The sequence below is a fragment of the Talpa europaea genome (assembly GCF_964194135.1).
Source record: "Talpa europaea genome assembly, chromosome: 1".
Taxonomy (NCBI): domain Eukaryota; kingdom Metazoa; phylum Chordata; class Mammalia; order Eulipotyphla; family Talpidae; genus Talpa; species Talpa europaea.
In genome coordinates, this window is record NC_140073.1 from 118,482,264 (window position 1) to 118,497,887 (window position 15,624).

The window sequence follows — 15,624 nt, forward strand, 5'->3', positions numbered from 1 at the left end:
GCACATAGGGTTATACAGTGTCATGGGCTCACGGTTTTTATGATTAGACTCCAATATTTAATATCTTTCGTAGGTATTGATATGTAATAAAACAGCAAGTATGAGTTATGCTTTCAGGTAAAATTGTGCACATGAGACAAAATTAAAAAAAATGGTATAGGGAACGTAGAAAATAAGAATGGGGGCTTTAAGCACTTTCAGAGCTGCACCAACAGCTTCACACTAACTTCCACGTGTTCCTTGGAAAAGCTGCTAGGGAAAGTCACGCTAATTATGAAACGAGTAAAAGCCCTTGTGCGTCTACGAAACTCGAGCATCAACAAATTAGGAGGCTCGTAGGCCAAGCAAAAGCGTTCCCCGAACGATAGTTTTCACGAAAACCGCTTCACCTTCCCTGCGAAACCTTTCTGGGAGATGCTGAGTCTCCGCGGCTACATTTGCCCGAATCAAAAATGACGGCGCTGACGCCACAACATAAGTATAGCGCATGCCCGGAAGTTACGCAAGCCCATAAGATAGCGTGCCCCTACCCGTGGGGAGAGTTTCCGCCATTTTTGAAAATTGGGAAGGTCTGGGGCTAAGTGTAGTGGCCGCCGCGATGGCAGCCTTTGCCGTGGAACCCCAGGCGCCCACGTTAGGTGAGTGAAACGCTGCTTTTCCCGCTGGCCCTGCGATCCCCGCCGTGGGTTTGGAAGCGGACGGTGCTGGCAAACAGTAGTCACCAGGCTCTCTTTGTGCTGGCTTTGGTCACGGAGGGGTCGCCTCTGGGTCGCCCCCGGGTCGCCCCCAAGTTCCAAGTCGGCTTCCTGCTCGGGGCGTCGCCGCCCGGCTAAGGTCTAGGAGGCTCCTGAAAGCTGTGGGCCCCGTGGAGGGGTGGGAAACGGCGGTTGGGTGGGGAGTTTTGTGGTCTCACCGGCGGCGCCAGACCCGCCCATGCTACCTGAGACTGTCCAAGGTCCCAGGAGCCGTGTGGGGTCCCCGGGTCGCGGGCTGCGCGGGTGGGGGGAACTCAGCGGCACACGTGGGTGGGGTGCGCTGGACCGTGGTGAAGGTGGACTGCTCTTGGTGACCTCGGCTTTAGTTTCTGTTTTCATTCCTTCGCTCTCTCGCAAAAGGAATGCTATTAATGGAAACTTGAATCGTGGAACTTGAAACTTGAATCGCAACACTTAATTAACCAGATGATGGCTCTCTTTGAGATGCTGGCTTTGCTAGGGCGCTAGGAGTCCCCCCCCCCCCCTCCTTTATCTTGGGAAAGTGATTGAGTTTTATAGGTCTTTTCCTGTTATCAGTTACTGTGTGAATTTAAAAAATTCTCATTTATTGGGCAGCCTTGCTTAAATGTGTTGTTGGGAAAAAAAATTACCAGTTTAACAGGATGTCAATTTCCTTTTTGGCTGCTGCGTTTGGGGCCTTGGAAAAACCGTTGAGAATGTTAAAACAAAAAAAATAAGTGGTCTAGTATCTTAGAGACACATTTGAAAACTTTTTGAGTTTGGAAGAGACCAACTACAAAGATACAGCTTCAGAATGAAGCTTCCTTTTTAGATTTGAAGGATGTGTATTTTGAGAATAGAGTAACTTAAGCTGTTACAGTAGCAATCGACAAATGATATGCAAAATGTCAGTGCATATACTCCAATTCCGTTTATGTATATATGTTGGTGTGGATATTAATATTTCCTATTAGAGATCGAAAAGTTTATTTCCAGGGCCTCCCTGGTGGCGCGAGGGATTAAGCACCGCACTATGAAGCTATCCTCAGCCTCTGCAGCACGAGATCGATCCCCTGATCTCTGGCGGGCCAGGGAGCAACCCATACCGCGCTGCAGACCTCTCCTGACTTCCCCGCTGCTCCCTTCAGCAGTGTATTTCATCAGTCTGCCTGTTCTGTTCCCCACTCTGTCTCTGGTGAATCCTCTCACCCCTCTGCATCTCTGGCCTGTATCCCAGCTCTTGTATGCATAAATAAATAAATAAATCTTAAAAGTTTTTTTCCAGTTAGAAAGTTTTCTATTTAGTATAAACATTTTGGAGTGCGTTTCTTGGGGTTACAAATGTGAATAAACCCCTTTCTGCTTATTGCCTGGTCAGAAACCTGACACTAACTGGTATTAATTGTTCAAGTCCATACATTGCATCTAGTCCTGGGTGAGAAAACCTAGCACCTAGTGGTATATTTATTTATTTATTTATATTTATTTATTTGTTTGTTTTGTTTATACATGCATTGGGTATAGTCAGAAGCGTGGGAGGGTGAGAGAATTCACCAGAGCCAGAGCAGGGAGCAGAGCAGGCAGAAGGACTGAAGTACACTGCTGAGGGGAGCAGCGGGCGGCAGGAGAGGTCTGCGGGCCATGCGGGACCCTCCTCTGGAGGCCGGGGAGCAGCCGGGGATGGAACCAGCGCTGCAGGGGCTGCGGGCAGCTTTGCAACCTAGCGCTCAACTGCTGCGCCACCGGGGAGGCCCAAGAAACAAACTTTTAAGGCTGTTTAGAAGTTAAGGAAAAGTTTATGAAGACAGTAGAAATAACAAATGTTTGACGTTTCTGAGTGCCCTAAATCACTTTCAGTCTTGTAACAGTTGAAATTGTTTTCATGAGCAGAAACTAGAGATTCTACATTTTCCCGTTAATCACGCGTTAGTTAATCCATAGTTTCTGCTGTTATGAGATACTGTTAGCATAATATAACTAGTATTTGCTGGACATTTACTGTATGTTGGGTGAAGTGCTTTCTTTATTTGCCTATTCTAATCAAAGCTCTGTGAGTGGATGTTACAATTATGCCCATTTTACTTAAACGTGAACCTAGTTTCTGACTCCAGAGCCTATGTTTTCTAACTACTGTTTTGCTCTGAAATTAGAGTGGTATAGCTTTCTTATCTTCAGGAAGGTAATGATAATTTGTAACTTGAGATTAATCTTGAACTGATGATTGAAATACCAGTTTTATTTCTAAGTTGGTTTTTATTAGGAAAGCATTATTTCTTACTTTAAAATGAACGATTTTTAAAAAAAATCCCCCCTCCCCTCTCCAAAAACAATCTTTCCAAATCTTTTCAATGTTTCTTAGTTAGGATGCCAGTCATTACTCTTATATATGCTCTAGACTGTGCTTATATTTTTATAAAAAAATGACTTGCAACTTTTGTGTGTGGGTAATAAAATATGGGACATACAGCAAGCTAAATAAACCCTTGTATTTGATTGACTGAGACTTGGTATAAATAGTGTATTCTGGTTTTTTTTGTTGTTACATAGTAAAAGTTGATCCAGAAATAGAAAGAATTACTCTTTATATTAGGGATTATTTCTTACATATTGCAAAATTTTTTAATTTAAAGGTATTGATTCTTAAGCTTGTGAAATACTGTAAACAGAACAACTGTGGAAGATCAACATTGTACAAAATAATTTTACTTTTCTTGAAACAATTTTTTTGGTTTTTATATTAATTCAACTATAATTCTATAATATATAGCAGTTTGAATTATGTTCTCATAATTATGTTAGATGCATCTTTTTGTTAGGTATAACATTAAAATTCTTTATTTTTCAATTCATTTAGGATCTGAACCGATGTTGCTGGGTTCTCCTACATCTCCAAAGCCAGGGGTTAATGCCCAGTTCTTACCTGGATTTTTAATGGGGGATTTGCCAGCTCCAGTGACTCCACAACCTCGCCCTTCAGTGGGAGTAATGGAAATGAGATCACCTTTACTTGCAGGTAGGTAATTGCTTAAAATAGTTTCATAGTGGCATCAGTATATGTGCTAGAATTTTAAAGTGAGTGATGGTGCAGCATTTGCTCTCATCTGCACATTTATTATTTTTAAAAAATAAATAGTACCTCTACTTTTTTATTTTAAGACTCTTGGAAAAAAGACTTAAATACTGTAAGCAATTATAATTCCAGAAGCCACTTATTAAAAATATGTGTATTATATTTCATTCACTCTAAGACTCAACCATTATTTTAAGTGCCACCAAGAAAGAAAAACATAAATAGGAAACAATGCCAAGATGACATTTAAAACAATTATCCCTATTTCAGAGATGTTAAAGTTGGGGAGAAAAAAATGGATTAACTTCAACAGAATTCATTTTGAGTAATTCATTTTAAAATATAATCTCAGCAAATATTTACAAATAAGTGTTATTTGAAAATGAATTCTCTTTCTACTTATAGTTAATTAAGATTCTGTCATGTAGCATGTTTAATGAAAGGACTTCTACAAATTGGGAAGCTGATTCTACACAGAATTTGCAATTGTCAGCACAAAATATTACCTAAATGCAACATATATGTATTACAATATTCCTTTTTAGCCAGCAGATAGCTTACAAGGTAAATTTAAAGTTTTGACAATGAGTATTGTGAGTATTAGCCACAAAAATGGTTGAATTCCAATCATGAACTAATATCCTTTTAGTATATGTTTAAATGGAAACTCAGTTTGTCTTTGAAGTACTAGGTTTACTTTACTTTGCAGCATTATTGAGGTTTAAAGAGGCTTATTCCTTTTCTTTTAGGATCAGTCAGGGAGAATTATATTATACTTGATGTCGTTCACCTAAGAATATTATTCAGGACAGATTTTTTTTTTTTACTGTAGCTACCATCTATTGAGCACTTGTGATCTATGCAGTATGCTAAACATTTTATGTAAGATCCATTCTTTTATCAATCTAAAGAAGGGTAGGTAGTAGTACCTATTGTTCAAAAGAGGAAAATGGCTAAATGCAATAAACGTGCTGAAGTTCATTTGTTAGTAAGTGAAAGAGCAGAAGAATAATGACCATGTCAGTTTTGTTTTATGCTCTGTACTCTAAGTAGCTTATGCTGTATGTGTAGGTTTATATATTAGTCTTACAGAAAGCCTGGGAAGCTTTATTATTTGGCAGTGAAGAATCTTTAATAAAGACAGAATGTCTTAAAATGGTTCTTTTTCTAGATTTTTACTATGTACTTTTTCTGTTGTTGAAAATGTGAATTGGATCTGTTTCATCTTAAGGGCTTATATTTATTTAGTTATATACAAACTGGGTAGTTAGTAGCTACTTTCAAGTAAGAAACAGGATCAAGTTTTGTATTGAAGTGTTAAGCATTTGTAGAGAAAGTGAAAGTTAATGTATTTTTGTTTTAACATTTCTAAAATATTATTGGAGTATAATTGACCTATTTAAAGTATACAGTACAATGATTTCATGTTTGAATACATTTCTATGAAATGGTTACCCAATGAGTTTGTACCTGTTAACCCATTTTCCTTATTTCACCCCCTTTACCCCTCAACTCTGGAAGCCATCTAGTCTCGTAAGAATGACTTTTTTTTTTTTTTTTAAGATTCTACATCTAAGTGAGATCATGTGGTATTTGGCTGTGTTTGACTTATTTCACTTTGTATAGTACCCTCAAGGTTCATCCAAATTTATCATAAATAGCAGGAATTCCTTCTTTTTAATAATCTGAATAATCTTCATTGTAATCTTCCATTTACCCACGGATCCACTGGTGGACACTCAGGTTGTTTTCACGTTTCAGCTATTACAAGTAATGCTGCAATGGATATGGAGCGTACAGATAGGTTTTTGAGTTAGTGATTTCATTTCCTTTGTATAAATGCCCAGAAGTGAGATTGCTGTATTATATGGCATATGTCTATTTTTAATTTTTTGAGGAACCTTTGTAATGTTTTCCATAGTGGCTGTACCTACTTACATTCCCACTGGCAGCACACAAGGGTTCCTTTTTCTCCACCTCCTCACCAACACTTGTTATTTTTTGTCTTTTTGACATTAGTCTTTATAACAGGTATGAAGTGATATCTCCTTATGGTTTTGATTTGTATTTCCCCTTTGATTTGTGATGTTGATCATCTTTTCACATACCTGTTGCCCTGCCATCTCTATGTCTTCTTTGAAAAAATGTCTATTTAGATATTCTTACCATTTTGTAATTGGGTTGTTACAGTTTTTTGTAACTGAGTTGTGTGTATGCCTTATGTATTTTGGATATTAATCTCATCGTATATATGACTTGCAAATATTTTCTTTCAATCCATAAGTTGTCTTTTCATTTTATTGATGGTAGCTTTTGCTGCATAGAAGCTTTTTAGTTTGATGTAGTCCCACTTGTTGCCTTTACTTTTTGGTGTTAACACATGTTCCTTAAAAGCTAAAATTTCTATTTTCTTATTTTGGAACCTTTATTCAAAGTGTAGTGTATGCTATGGAAAGCTGTATCGATATTCCTCAATCTACTAAAAATGGAGCTACCGTATGACCCGGTAATTCCACTCCTAGGAATCTACCCAAAGAAAGGACATTAAAACATTGATTCAAAAGAATACCTGTACCCCCATGTTTGTTGCAGCACAATTTATAATAGGTAAAACCTGGAAACAACCCAAATGCCCAAAAATAGATGACTGGATCAAGAAGATACAGTATATATACACAATGGAATACTATTCAGCAATCAAAAAAGATAAGCTCGTGCCATTTTCAGCAACATGGATGGAGCTAGAAGGAATTGTCCTCAGTGAAATAAGTCAGAAGGAAAAAGAAAAATATCGGATGGTTTCACTTATAGTAGTTATATAGGGGAACCAAATAAGATATTGGGGGAAAAAAGTAGTAATAATACAAAACAACAAAACAAAAACAATCAGATAAATATAAACCAGAGACAACCTGAAGGGGAAGGGCAGATCAGAGGGAGGGAGGAGCACAGGGGACTTGTGGTGATGGTGCACAGGTTAATTGGTAGAGGAAATTCTATGGGGACTACACCCCTGGGCGGGGTGGGGGGTAGAAAGCAAACATTGTTTAAAAATGAACAGTGATGTAAAATACATATTAATAAACTTTAAAAAACCAAACAGCAGAGTGTAGTGTATGGATTATCAGTAGTGTATGTTGGGAACTTGTTAGAAATTAATAATCTCAGGTTCTACCCAAGTATTCTAAATCAGAATCTGAATTTTAACAGGTTCCTAGGTGACTCTTATGCATATTAAAGTTTGAGTAGCTCTAGGAAAGAAAAATATGTTAATATTTTAAAATATATAAATAAAACATTACCAGAATGATGGCAGATTTATTTTTTCACCTCACTATATTTTTGGTACTTTATAGGTGGGTCACCACCACAACCAGTTGTACCAGCTCATAAAGATAAAAGTGGAGCTCCACCAGTTAGAAGTATATATGATGACATTTCCAGCCCAGGACTTGGATCAACACCTTTAACTTCAAGAAGACAGGTGATGCACATGTCCTCATTCATGATCCACAGTTGATCATATTATGTTTTTATGTGGCTATACAGTGGATGATCAATTAATTTGAAATGTTTTTCCTGAGGTCTATTTTAGTGTAACTGTGTTGTATAGAACAAGCTTTCAGGGTGTTTATCATGGAACCTACTTAAATTGTGTTTATTATGGAATGTACTTAGAAATATGATAGAACTCGTTTTTTTTTTAGTTAGATAACTCTGGTTTTTATAGGTATGCCTTATGTCTGTAGCTTCAACCTACTTAATATATAAGTAGAAATTACTATGGTTTTAATCACTAAAACCACTTAAAAAGTTCAACATTTATACATAATTTTCTGAAAGAACAAATGAAGATTTAAGGTTTTATCCAGAAAATAGGCCACTTGGTAATGATTTGTGATCTTTATTGTAGCAATGACTTTATTACTATAACACCAGTATCACTTTAGACTGATGTTCTTTTATTTCATTTACTAAAAACTCTGTCTCCTACATATTTATGCATGAATGGTTTAGTATGTTACTGGTGTTAAGTGTTTGAAGGTATTACTTAGTCTTAGATTATGCAAGGTTCAGATTCTTTGTTTTGATGGAACTGATAGTGACAAAAACACGTCTAATGGTTAAGAAGTACCTATTGTGTACAGGCTCTGATCTTACAACTTCTCATATTTAATCCTCTAAATCTGTGAAGTACCTATTTTGAGTCTCATTTTATCAGTGAGGAAACTGAGACTCAGAAAGCTTAAGTAATTGTCAAGTGTAAGGCTGAATCAGCCTGTAGAAGAGTCAGACTTCAAACTCAGGCATATTTGAATTTAGAGCCAATGTTTGTGACAGTCATGCTGTGCTAATACTACTGTGATAACTCATGATTGTCACTTGAAAGGTAGTATACATTTTTCATTTAGGAAGTTTAGTAGCTTTTTTTTTTCTTTTTTTTAAGATTTATTTATTTATTTATTCATACAAGCACTGGGTATAGTCAGAAGTGCGGGAGGGTGAGAGAATTCACCAGAGCCAGAACGAGGAGCAGAGCAGGCAGAAGGACCGAAGTACACTGCTGAGGGGAGCGGCAGGAGGCAGGAAAGGTCTGCGTACCATGTGGGACCCTCTTCCAGTGGCTGGGGAGCAGCCGGGGATTGAACCGGCGTTGCAGAGGCTGCGGGAAGCTTCGCAACCCAGCACTCAACCGGTGCACCACCAGAGAGGCCTACCTTTTTTTTTTTTTAAGATTTTTATTTTATTTATACAAGAACTAGGGTATAGGCCAGAGGCGTGGGAGGGTAAGAGGATTCACCAGAGACAGAGCGGGGAACAGAACAGGCAGTTGGACCGAAGATACTACTAGAGGGGAGCAGCAGGCGAGACAGGAGAGGTCTGCCGCACCATGTGAAAATCTCCCTGGCTGGCCGGGAATCGAACCCGTGCTGCAGAGGCTGCAGACAGCTTTACAGCTCTGCGCTCAACCCTCTGCACCACCAGGGAGGCCCTAAGAAGTTTAGTAGCTTTTATAATCACAGGTGCTTTTATAGTCACAGGTGTTTTTGTTCTCTGCTATCACTATTGTGTGTAATAGGACACACAAAGAAAGGATATCAGTTAAACTCTAAGTTCTTTGTATAAAAGACATTTCTGTTGGTTTGGAGAAATGTTTGATACACTTCTTTAAATCAAATTCAGCACAGTTGTTAGAAAGTATAAGAATATTAGAAAGTATCTCTCAGTGAATTTTGACCATTTATAGACTTAATATGCATCATATGCTAGGCCTACTTGCCAAGAATAGCAAAATTAATTCATTCTTAATTGATTCATTTTGTTAAGCAGATTGCATTTAATAGCTCCTTATTAACCAAGGGACATGTGTTCTAAGACCCCCACGGATACCTGAAGCGGGATAGTCCAGAATCCTATGTATACTTTTTTTCTTATGCATACATACATACCTATGAAAGTTTAACTCTTGTCTGGGATATTTTTCTAAAGGCTGATAAATAAATCTAATGTTTAATTTGTTAAGAGAACCACTGGCTTATAAATTTATGCTAGTTTTCATTTTCTGGTGATACATGAATGGAAAAGTACATTGCAGTTATTGCTATGCTTAAAATTTTCAAAAGCATTGTGTGTCACAATTTAGAGAGAATGTTTTTGACTTGAAAATTGGTAAGACCATTATTATTAGATTAAAACCAAAGTTGGTTTTATTCCGAGACCTTGCTCAGCGTTTCTCTGATTATGAAACACATCACCATTAAGCATTGAGCAATACATCTTGTATCTCTGCTGATATGCTCTCAACATTTGCTTCTGGTTGTTTGAAAATAGCTAGATTTTTGATTTCCTTAATCGAAAAAGTTTAATTGGTATCTGTTTAAAAAAAAAAAACCAGCTTACAGATTCATACTCACTTTGAGAGAGACTATTCTCTTTTAAGGTCGGATATTATTTCTTTGTTTATAGAAGTTTTAACTCTAATCTTTAATTTTCTCACATTAAAAGGAACTAGTGTTGATAAAGGAACTATTACCAAATGTAATAAAGTATGCTGTGTTTTGTTGTGCAATATGACTATAGTTTTTCATGGTTTAAAAATAAAACTGACATCTTTCTGTTTCTGTGTAAAATCGGTGATTTGAAGAATCACTTTCATCTCTTTTATTTCAAATATTGTACCGTAGGGACTAAAAACAAAAAGTATTGTTTGCATTCTATTAAAAATAATGTCTTTTTACTTGATAAAACTTTTGTTATTTTAAACAAATAATACCCTGAAGGATCTAGCATGTTTTAGATTAGTATTACATAAATTAGGAAAAAAGAACTCTGAGATTGGGAGCTCATTAGAGGCATCTTCAATATCTGCTGCATATTCAGTTGTCTGTTGAATGGAGCCTTTCAACACTCACTATGTTTATGTAATGAACTTTGCATTTTTATCTTAACACTTTCTTCTGTTTTCATGTAGCCAAACATTTCAGTAATGCAGAGTCCTCTTGTTGGAGTTATGACAACTACTCCTGGAACAGGTAAGTCACTACTTTTAACACCAAAGACTATTCTTTACTCTGAATGAAGATAATGTGAGACCTTTGTTGATTATTGCCAGTTTTTTAACTTGATATTTCAAAGTGGGAGACCATCTCAATGTTAGTAAGTTCCTTTATGATAGACATGTTTTGCATATTGATTTTAATTTATAAACAAATTAAGAGACTTCAAAATAATAAGTTTTAGAAATATTATATTTAATATGTGCTAAGCTTGTAAAAACTGTAAGAAAGCTATTATAATTGGAAGAAAGGAATATAGGGACTGGATAATAAAGGTGTTCTGAGAGATAGTAATGCATGGCTCTTACTCTAAATGTCATTGACTACAAACAGCCTCTGGTAATATTTAGTTTGTCTTTAGTATTAATAGTACTAAATGCTTGAATCACCATCAGCATCATCATTAGCACAACTTTTCTTATATATTCATGTACTTAAAATCTCTCAAAAAGGTTCATTCACAAATAATTGACTGATCTCCTTACTATGTACCAGACCCTGGGAAACTGAACAAAACAGATAACCCTTGTCTCTACAGAGCTTACATTTATAGAATTTACATTTTTGGAAGATAGAGCAAGGGAGGGGGAGTAGATAGCTGGGGGCTGGTAGTTTTAAATAGAATAGAATATTAGTTTTCTATTGCTGCCATAATAAATTATCACAAACTTCAAGTTCTGGAGATGAGAAGTCTGAAGTGGGTCTCAGTGAACTAAAATGAAGGCAGAGGGAGAGCTTTGTTCATTGATAGAGGCACTGAAGGAGATTCTGTTTTCTTGCCTTTTTCATCTTCTGAAGGCTGCCCACATTTCTTTCCTTGTGGTCCTCTTCCTCCATCTTTCATGCCAGCAACTTTGCATCTCTCTGACTATCCTCTTTAGTCATATCTCCTTTCTCTTTTTTAAGGACCCTTGTAAATATATTAGGCCCTTCTGAATAATCCAAGATAATCTCCTTATTTCAAAGTCAGCTGATCAGTGGTTCTAATTCCATCTGCAGCTTACTCAAAAATCTAAATTAAGTAAGGGACATATAGAAGAAATTGTTTGAGGCCTAGAAAATAGGAAATACAAAAGCCCTGAGGTAGGAGTGTCTCTAGGCTGTTCCAACAAGGATAGGAAGGCAAGTGTGAAATGGAGGGATGGATAAGGTAGTAGGAAATGAGGTCAGAGAATGGGGGCTGATACTACACGACCTTGTTATTTTTTCATACCTGCTGATTTTACCCAGGAAAAGTGGAAAATAAATAGGATGAGACTGCTGCTGTGGTGAGAATAGATACTGGGGTGAGGGGCAAGCCTGAAAATTAGACCAGATAAGAGGCTACTGCCTTAATCCAGGTGAGAGGTAATAGTGCTTAGACATAAAGGTAGGGGGGAAAGGAGGAAAAGAAGAATAACAAAATAGATGGAGCAAAAGAAACATTAGCAAGATAGTAGATTTAAAACTAACCAAATCAACAGTTACATAAAATGAAATGTACTAAACATTTCTGTTAAAAGGTATAGAGATTGTCAGAATCTCAGGAATAGCCAGTAATGTTAGGTCTTTTTATCCTCCAAATCCAGATTTCTTTTTTTTTTTTTTTTTTTCCATAGGTTATACAGTTTTTTTTTTTTTAAATAAATTTTATTGTTATATTCCCCATACAATTGCAGCCCCCCCATTCTGACCCCAATCCCTCCCCTCCCACCCCCGCCCAAATCCAGATTTCTTACAGCCTTCTGTAAGCCCTCACTAGCAGTGTCCTTAAAGTCTAGATTTCTGCCAATTTTGTTTAACACTACTTAGACTTTCTATCATGCTTCTGAAATTTCTTCCAACCTCTACCCACTTCTTGATTCCCAAGCCATGTCTACATTTTTAGGTATTTGTTACAGCAGCATAACACTTGTACCAAGATCTGTTAGTTTTATATTGCTGCCATAACAAATTATCATAAATTTAGTGGCTTAAAACATACAAATTTATTATTTCACAGTTTCTATGAGTCAGCTGTTTGGGCACAATGGTTTTTTTTTTTTTTAAAATAATAAATTTTATTTTTATATTCCCCATACAATTGCAACCCCCCCATTCTGACCCCAATCCCTCCCCTCCCGCCCCCCCACCCTCCAAAAAGTGTCTCTGGATCATAGTTTTTTGTTGATTTTGATTTTCACTTTCTTTTTTTCTTTTTTTTTTTTTTTTTTTCATATTTAAAGAACAGGTTTATTAGGGAAAGGGAAAGGGACAAGTTTTGCTGAGAGGCCTGCGTGGTTGCAGGCGGGCAGCCTTGAGGAGAGCAGCCTCTGCTGAGGGAGGTTAGTAAAGAGAAGTCCCGGCAGGTACAGGTCACGGGCAGGCAGGAGGCTGCTGCCCTGCGGAGGGAGAGAGTTGGTGAAAAGAAGCACCTGCATAGTCACAGGTGGGCAGTGGGAGTGCTGCTGATTTTCACTTTCTTATAGTTATTCATTTTCCTGGTCCCTTATTTAAGTTTTCTAGATTCCTGCTATGAGTGAGACCATCCGGTATTTTTCTTTTTCTTTCTGGCTTATTTCGCTGAGCATGATCCCTTCCAGCGCCATCCATGTTGCTGCAAATTGCATGTGTTTATCTTTTTTGAATGCTGAGTAATATTCCATGGTGTATATGTACCACATCTTCTTGATCCAGTCATCTATTTTTGGGCATTTGGGCTGTTTCCAAAGCTTAGCTATTGTAAATAGAGCTGCTATAAACATAGGGGTGCAGGTGTTCTTTGGAATTGATGTTTCTGTGTCCTTTGGGTAAATACCTAGGAGTGGAATTGCTGGATCATATGGAAGCTCTATGTTTAGTAGGTCCAGAAATCTCCACACAGCTCTCCATAGTGGTTGGACCAGTTTGCAGTCCCACCAACAGTGCAGAAGAGTTCCTTTTTCTTCACACCCTCACCAACATTTGTTGTTGCTAGTTTTTTTAATATGTGCCATTCTCACTGGTGTAAGATGGTATCTCATGGTAGTTTTGGGCACAATGGGTTTTTATTGAGCTGAGGTTTCAGGCCAGCAGGATTGTATTCCTTCTGGAAGCTATGGGATGAATATGCTTCCAAGTTCATTCAGGTTATTGGTTGAATTCAGTTCTGTGTAGTTTTAAAACGGACTCAGGTCTCTGTTTCTTTGCTGGCTGTTGGCTAGAGTGTGGTCTCAGTTTGTAGAGGCTGCCCTTGTCCTTGACTAGAGTCCTCCATTTTTAAAGAAAGCAGTGACAGCTCAAGTCCTCTTCTATGCTTTCAATCTTTCTGCCCTCCTCCTCCTGTTTTAGCTCTCTGACTTAACTGTTCTGTTCTGTGCTACTATTAAGTGATCTTTTGATTACATTGAGCCTGGAGTAATAACACTGGAATAATCCAGGCTAATTCCTTAAGATTACTTGATTGATAACCTTAATTCCATCTGTAAAGTTCCTTCACAACAATACCGCAATTGATGTTTGAAGTGCCAGTCAGTCAAAGTAGGGGACAGAAATTTGGGTGGTGTATTTTGATTTCTGTTGTTGACATACATCATGGTGAAAAGTCTAGGATGTTGTCTCGGTCTGTTCCATACTCGAGATGGAATTTTCTCAGGAAGTTAGTTCGGGCTTTAACAGTCATAATTTGAAATAGGTAGATGACAATGCTTTGTTACATAACTATTTGTTACAGTAGTGACTCTTTAATTGAGTCAGAAGAGATGCCTGGTACATTGAAAATGCAAAAACACAATGTTAAGCAGTGTATTTGGTGTTCTAAAGGAGCTCTTAATTCTCTTAAAAGCATGCACTGTAATCTTAGTGTTGCTAAATGAGAGTACAGAATTAATCAAATATCCTTTTATTAACTTATTTTTTTCTAATACTGTGATTTCTGTGAAAAATCATGTGAAACTAGAAGAACAATAATAGAAAAATGTGCCTATTGTAAATTGGCCACTGGGAGCCACTGCTGCTTCAGCTTTGAGTTTAAGGAAATTATAGAAAATCTTTGTGGAGCATAAGTGAAAAAGAATATTTTTGAAAAGATGTGATGGGCTTTAGGAGCTATCATGCATGGCTAATAATCAAGAAATGGAGAAAAGGAGTTGACTTGAGAAAATTGAGAGGTAAAATAGACTTTTTCTGTGAAGCTAAATTTTTTTAGCTCCCGTATTTAGAGTTAAATAAATGTAAATTTCTTATCTAGTTGTAAATTTTCATTTTCTGAGATTGGCAACTTTATAAAAAAATTTGTGGGATTTAATGGCAGTGGTATTTTATACTTAAGTCTTTATGTCTACTGAGGAGTTTTTGCTTGTTTAACTAATGTTAAAAATTTCTTTTAGAATGTTACTTGTTATGAAGGAAAACACTTCCTGAGGAAGTGGGAAATATGAGTGAAAGAATTTCAGAAACTTTCAACTAAGCTATATTGTTGCCCCTGGTTAAGAATATTAAATATATTTACTCTGTCTTTCTCCATCCTCACCCAGCTATTTTTTTTTTTGTTACTATTTAAATGTTCTTCATAGCTCTTTTTCTCTCTTTTTTTTTCTTGTTATCTTGAAGTTCTTTCACTTAACTATCAGCTATCTTCTCAAATGGTATATCCTTATATCTGTTGAATTAGAATCTTTATTTGTGTTAGCATGTTGTTACTGGGTTAAGTAATAGTCTATAGTACCTTTTGGCTGCTTTTGTGGATGTTAGGAACTCAGAGTTCTGATAGTGTTCTGGGAAAGTGGACTAAATGGACTAATTTATCAAAGGGATCTTTTCCTTTTTTCTGCTCTGGGTTAGCTGCTCCTTGTATGTACTTCTATAAAGCTCTTTCTGTTGACTCTTACCTTTTTCTAGTACTGGATTATGATTTTCTTTAAAAAAAAATATTTATTTATGCATACAAGAGCTGGGGTATAGGCCAGAGGTGTGGGAGATGAAACAATTCACTAGAGACAGAGTGGGGAACAGAACAGGCAGACTGACTGAAATACACTGCTGAGGGGAGCAGTGGGTGAGACAGGAGAGGTCTGCTGTGCCATGTGGGTTGCTCTCTGGCTGGCCAGGGTTCGAACTCATGCTGTGGAGGCTGCAGATTGCTTCATAGTGCAGTGCTTAATTTAACCCCTGTTGCCACCAATGAGGCCTGGATTAAGAGCTTCTTCAGGACAGGGATTCCTTCTGTATCTTTAGTGTTTGTGTACTTTACAGCTGGGTGTAGAGGGTCTCTCAGTGCTTTCTGAATAGATAGATGGATGTAAGCAATGAATTAAGTTCTAGGAATCAAAGGTCCAAAATCAGT

General features: G+C 37.2%; 1 protein-coding gene across 1 annotated transcript in view; it reads left to right on the plus strand.

Annotated features, from left to right (window-relative positions):
* Positions 1–548: 548 nt before the first annotated feature.
* NUP35 (nucleoporin 35) overlaps positions 549–15,624 on the plus strand; it is a gene marked incomplete at its 3' end in the record, with an annotated part of 31,030 nt that continues 15,954 nt past the window's right edge. The window contains exons 1-4 of the mRNA XM_084244096.1: positions 549–638; positions 3,571–3,729; positions 7,143–7,270; positions 10,259–10,319. Coding sequence (XP_084100222.1) covers positions 599–638; positions 3,571–3,729; positions 7,143–7,270; positions 10,259–10,319 — 388 coding nt within the window. The 5' untranslated portion in view covers positions 549–598. The remainder of the gene's footprint in view (positions 639–3,570; positions 3,730–7,142; positions 7,271–10,258; positions 10,320–15,624) is intronic.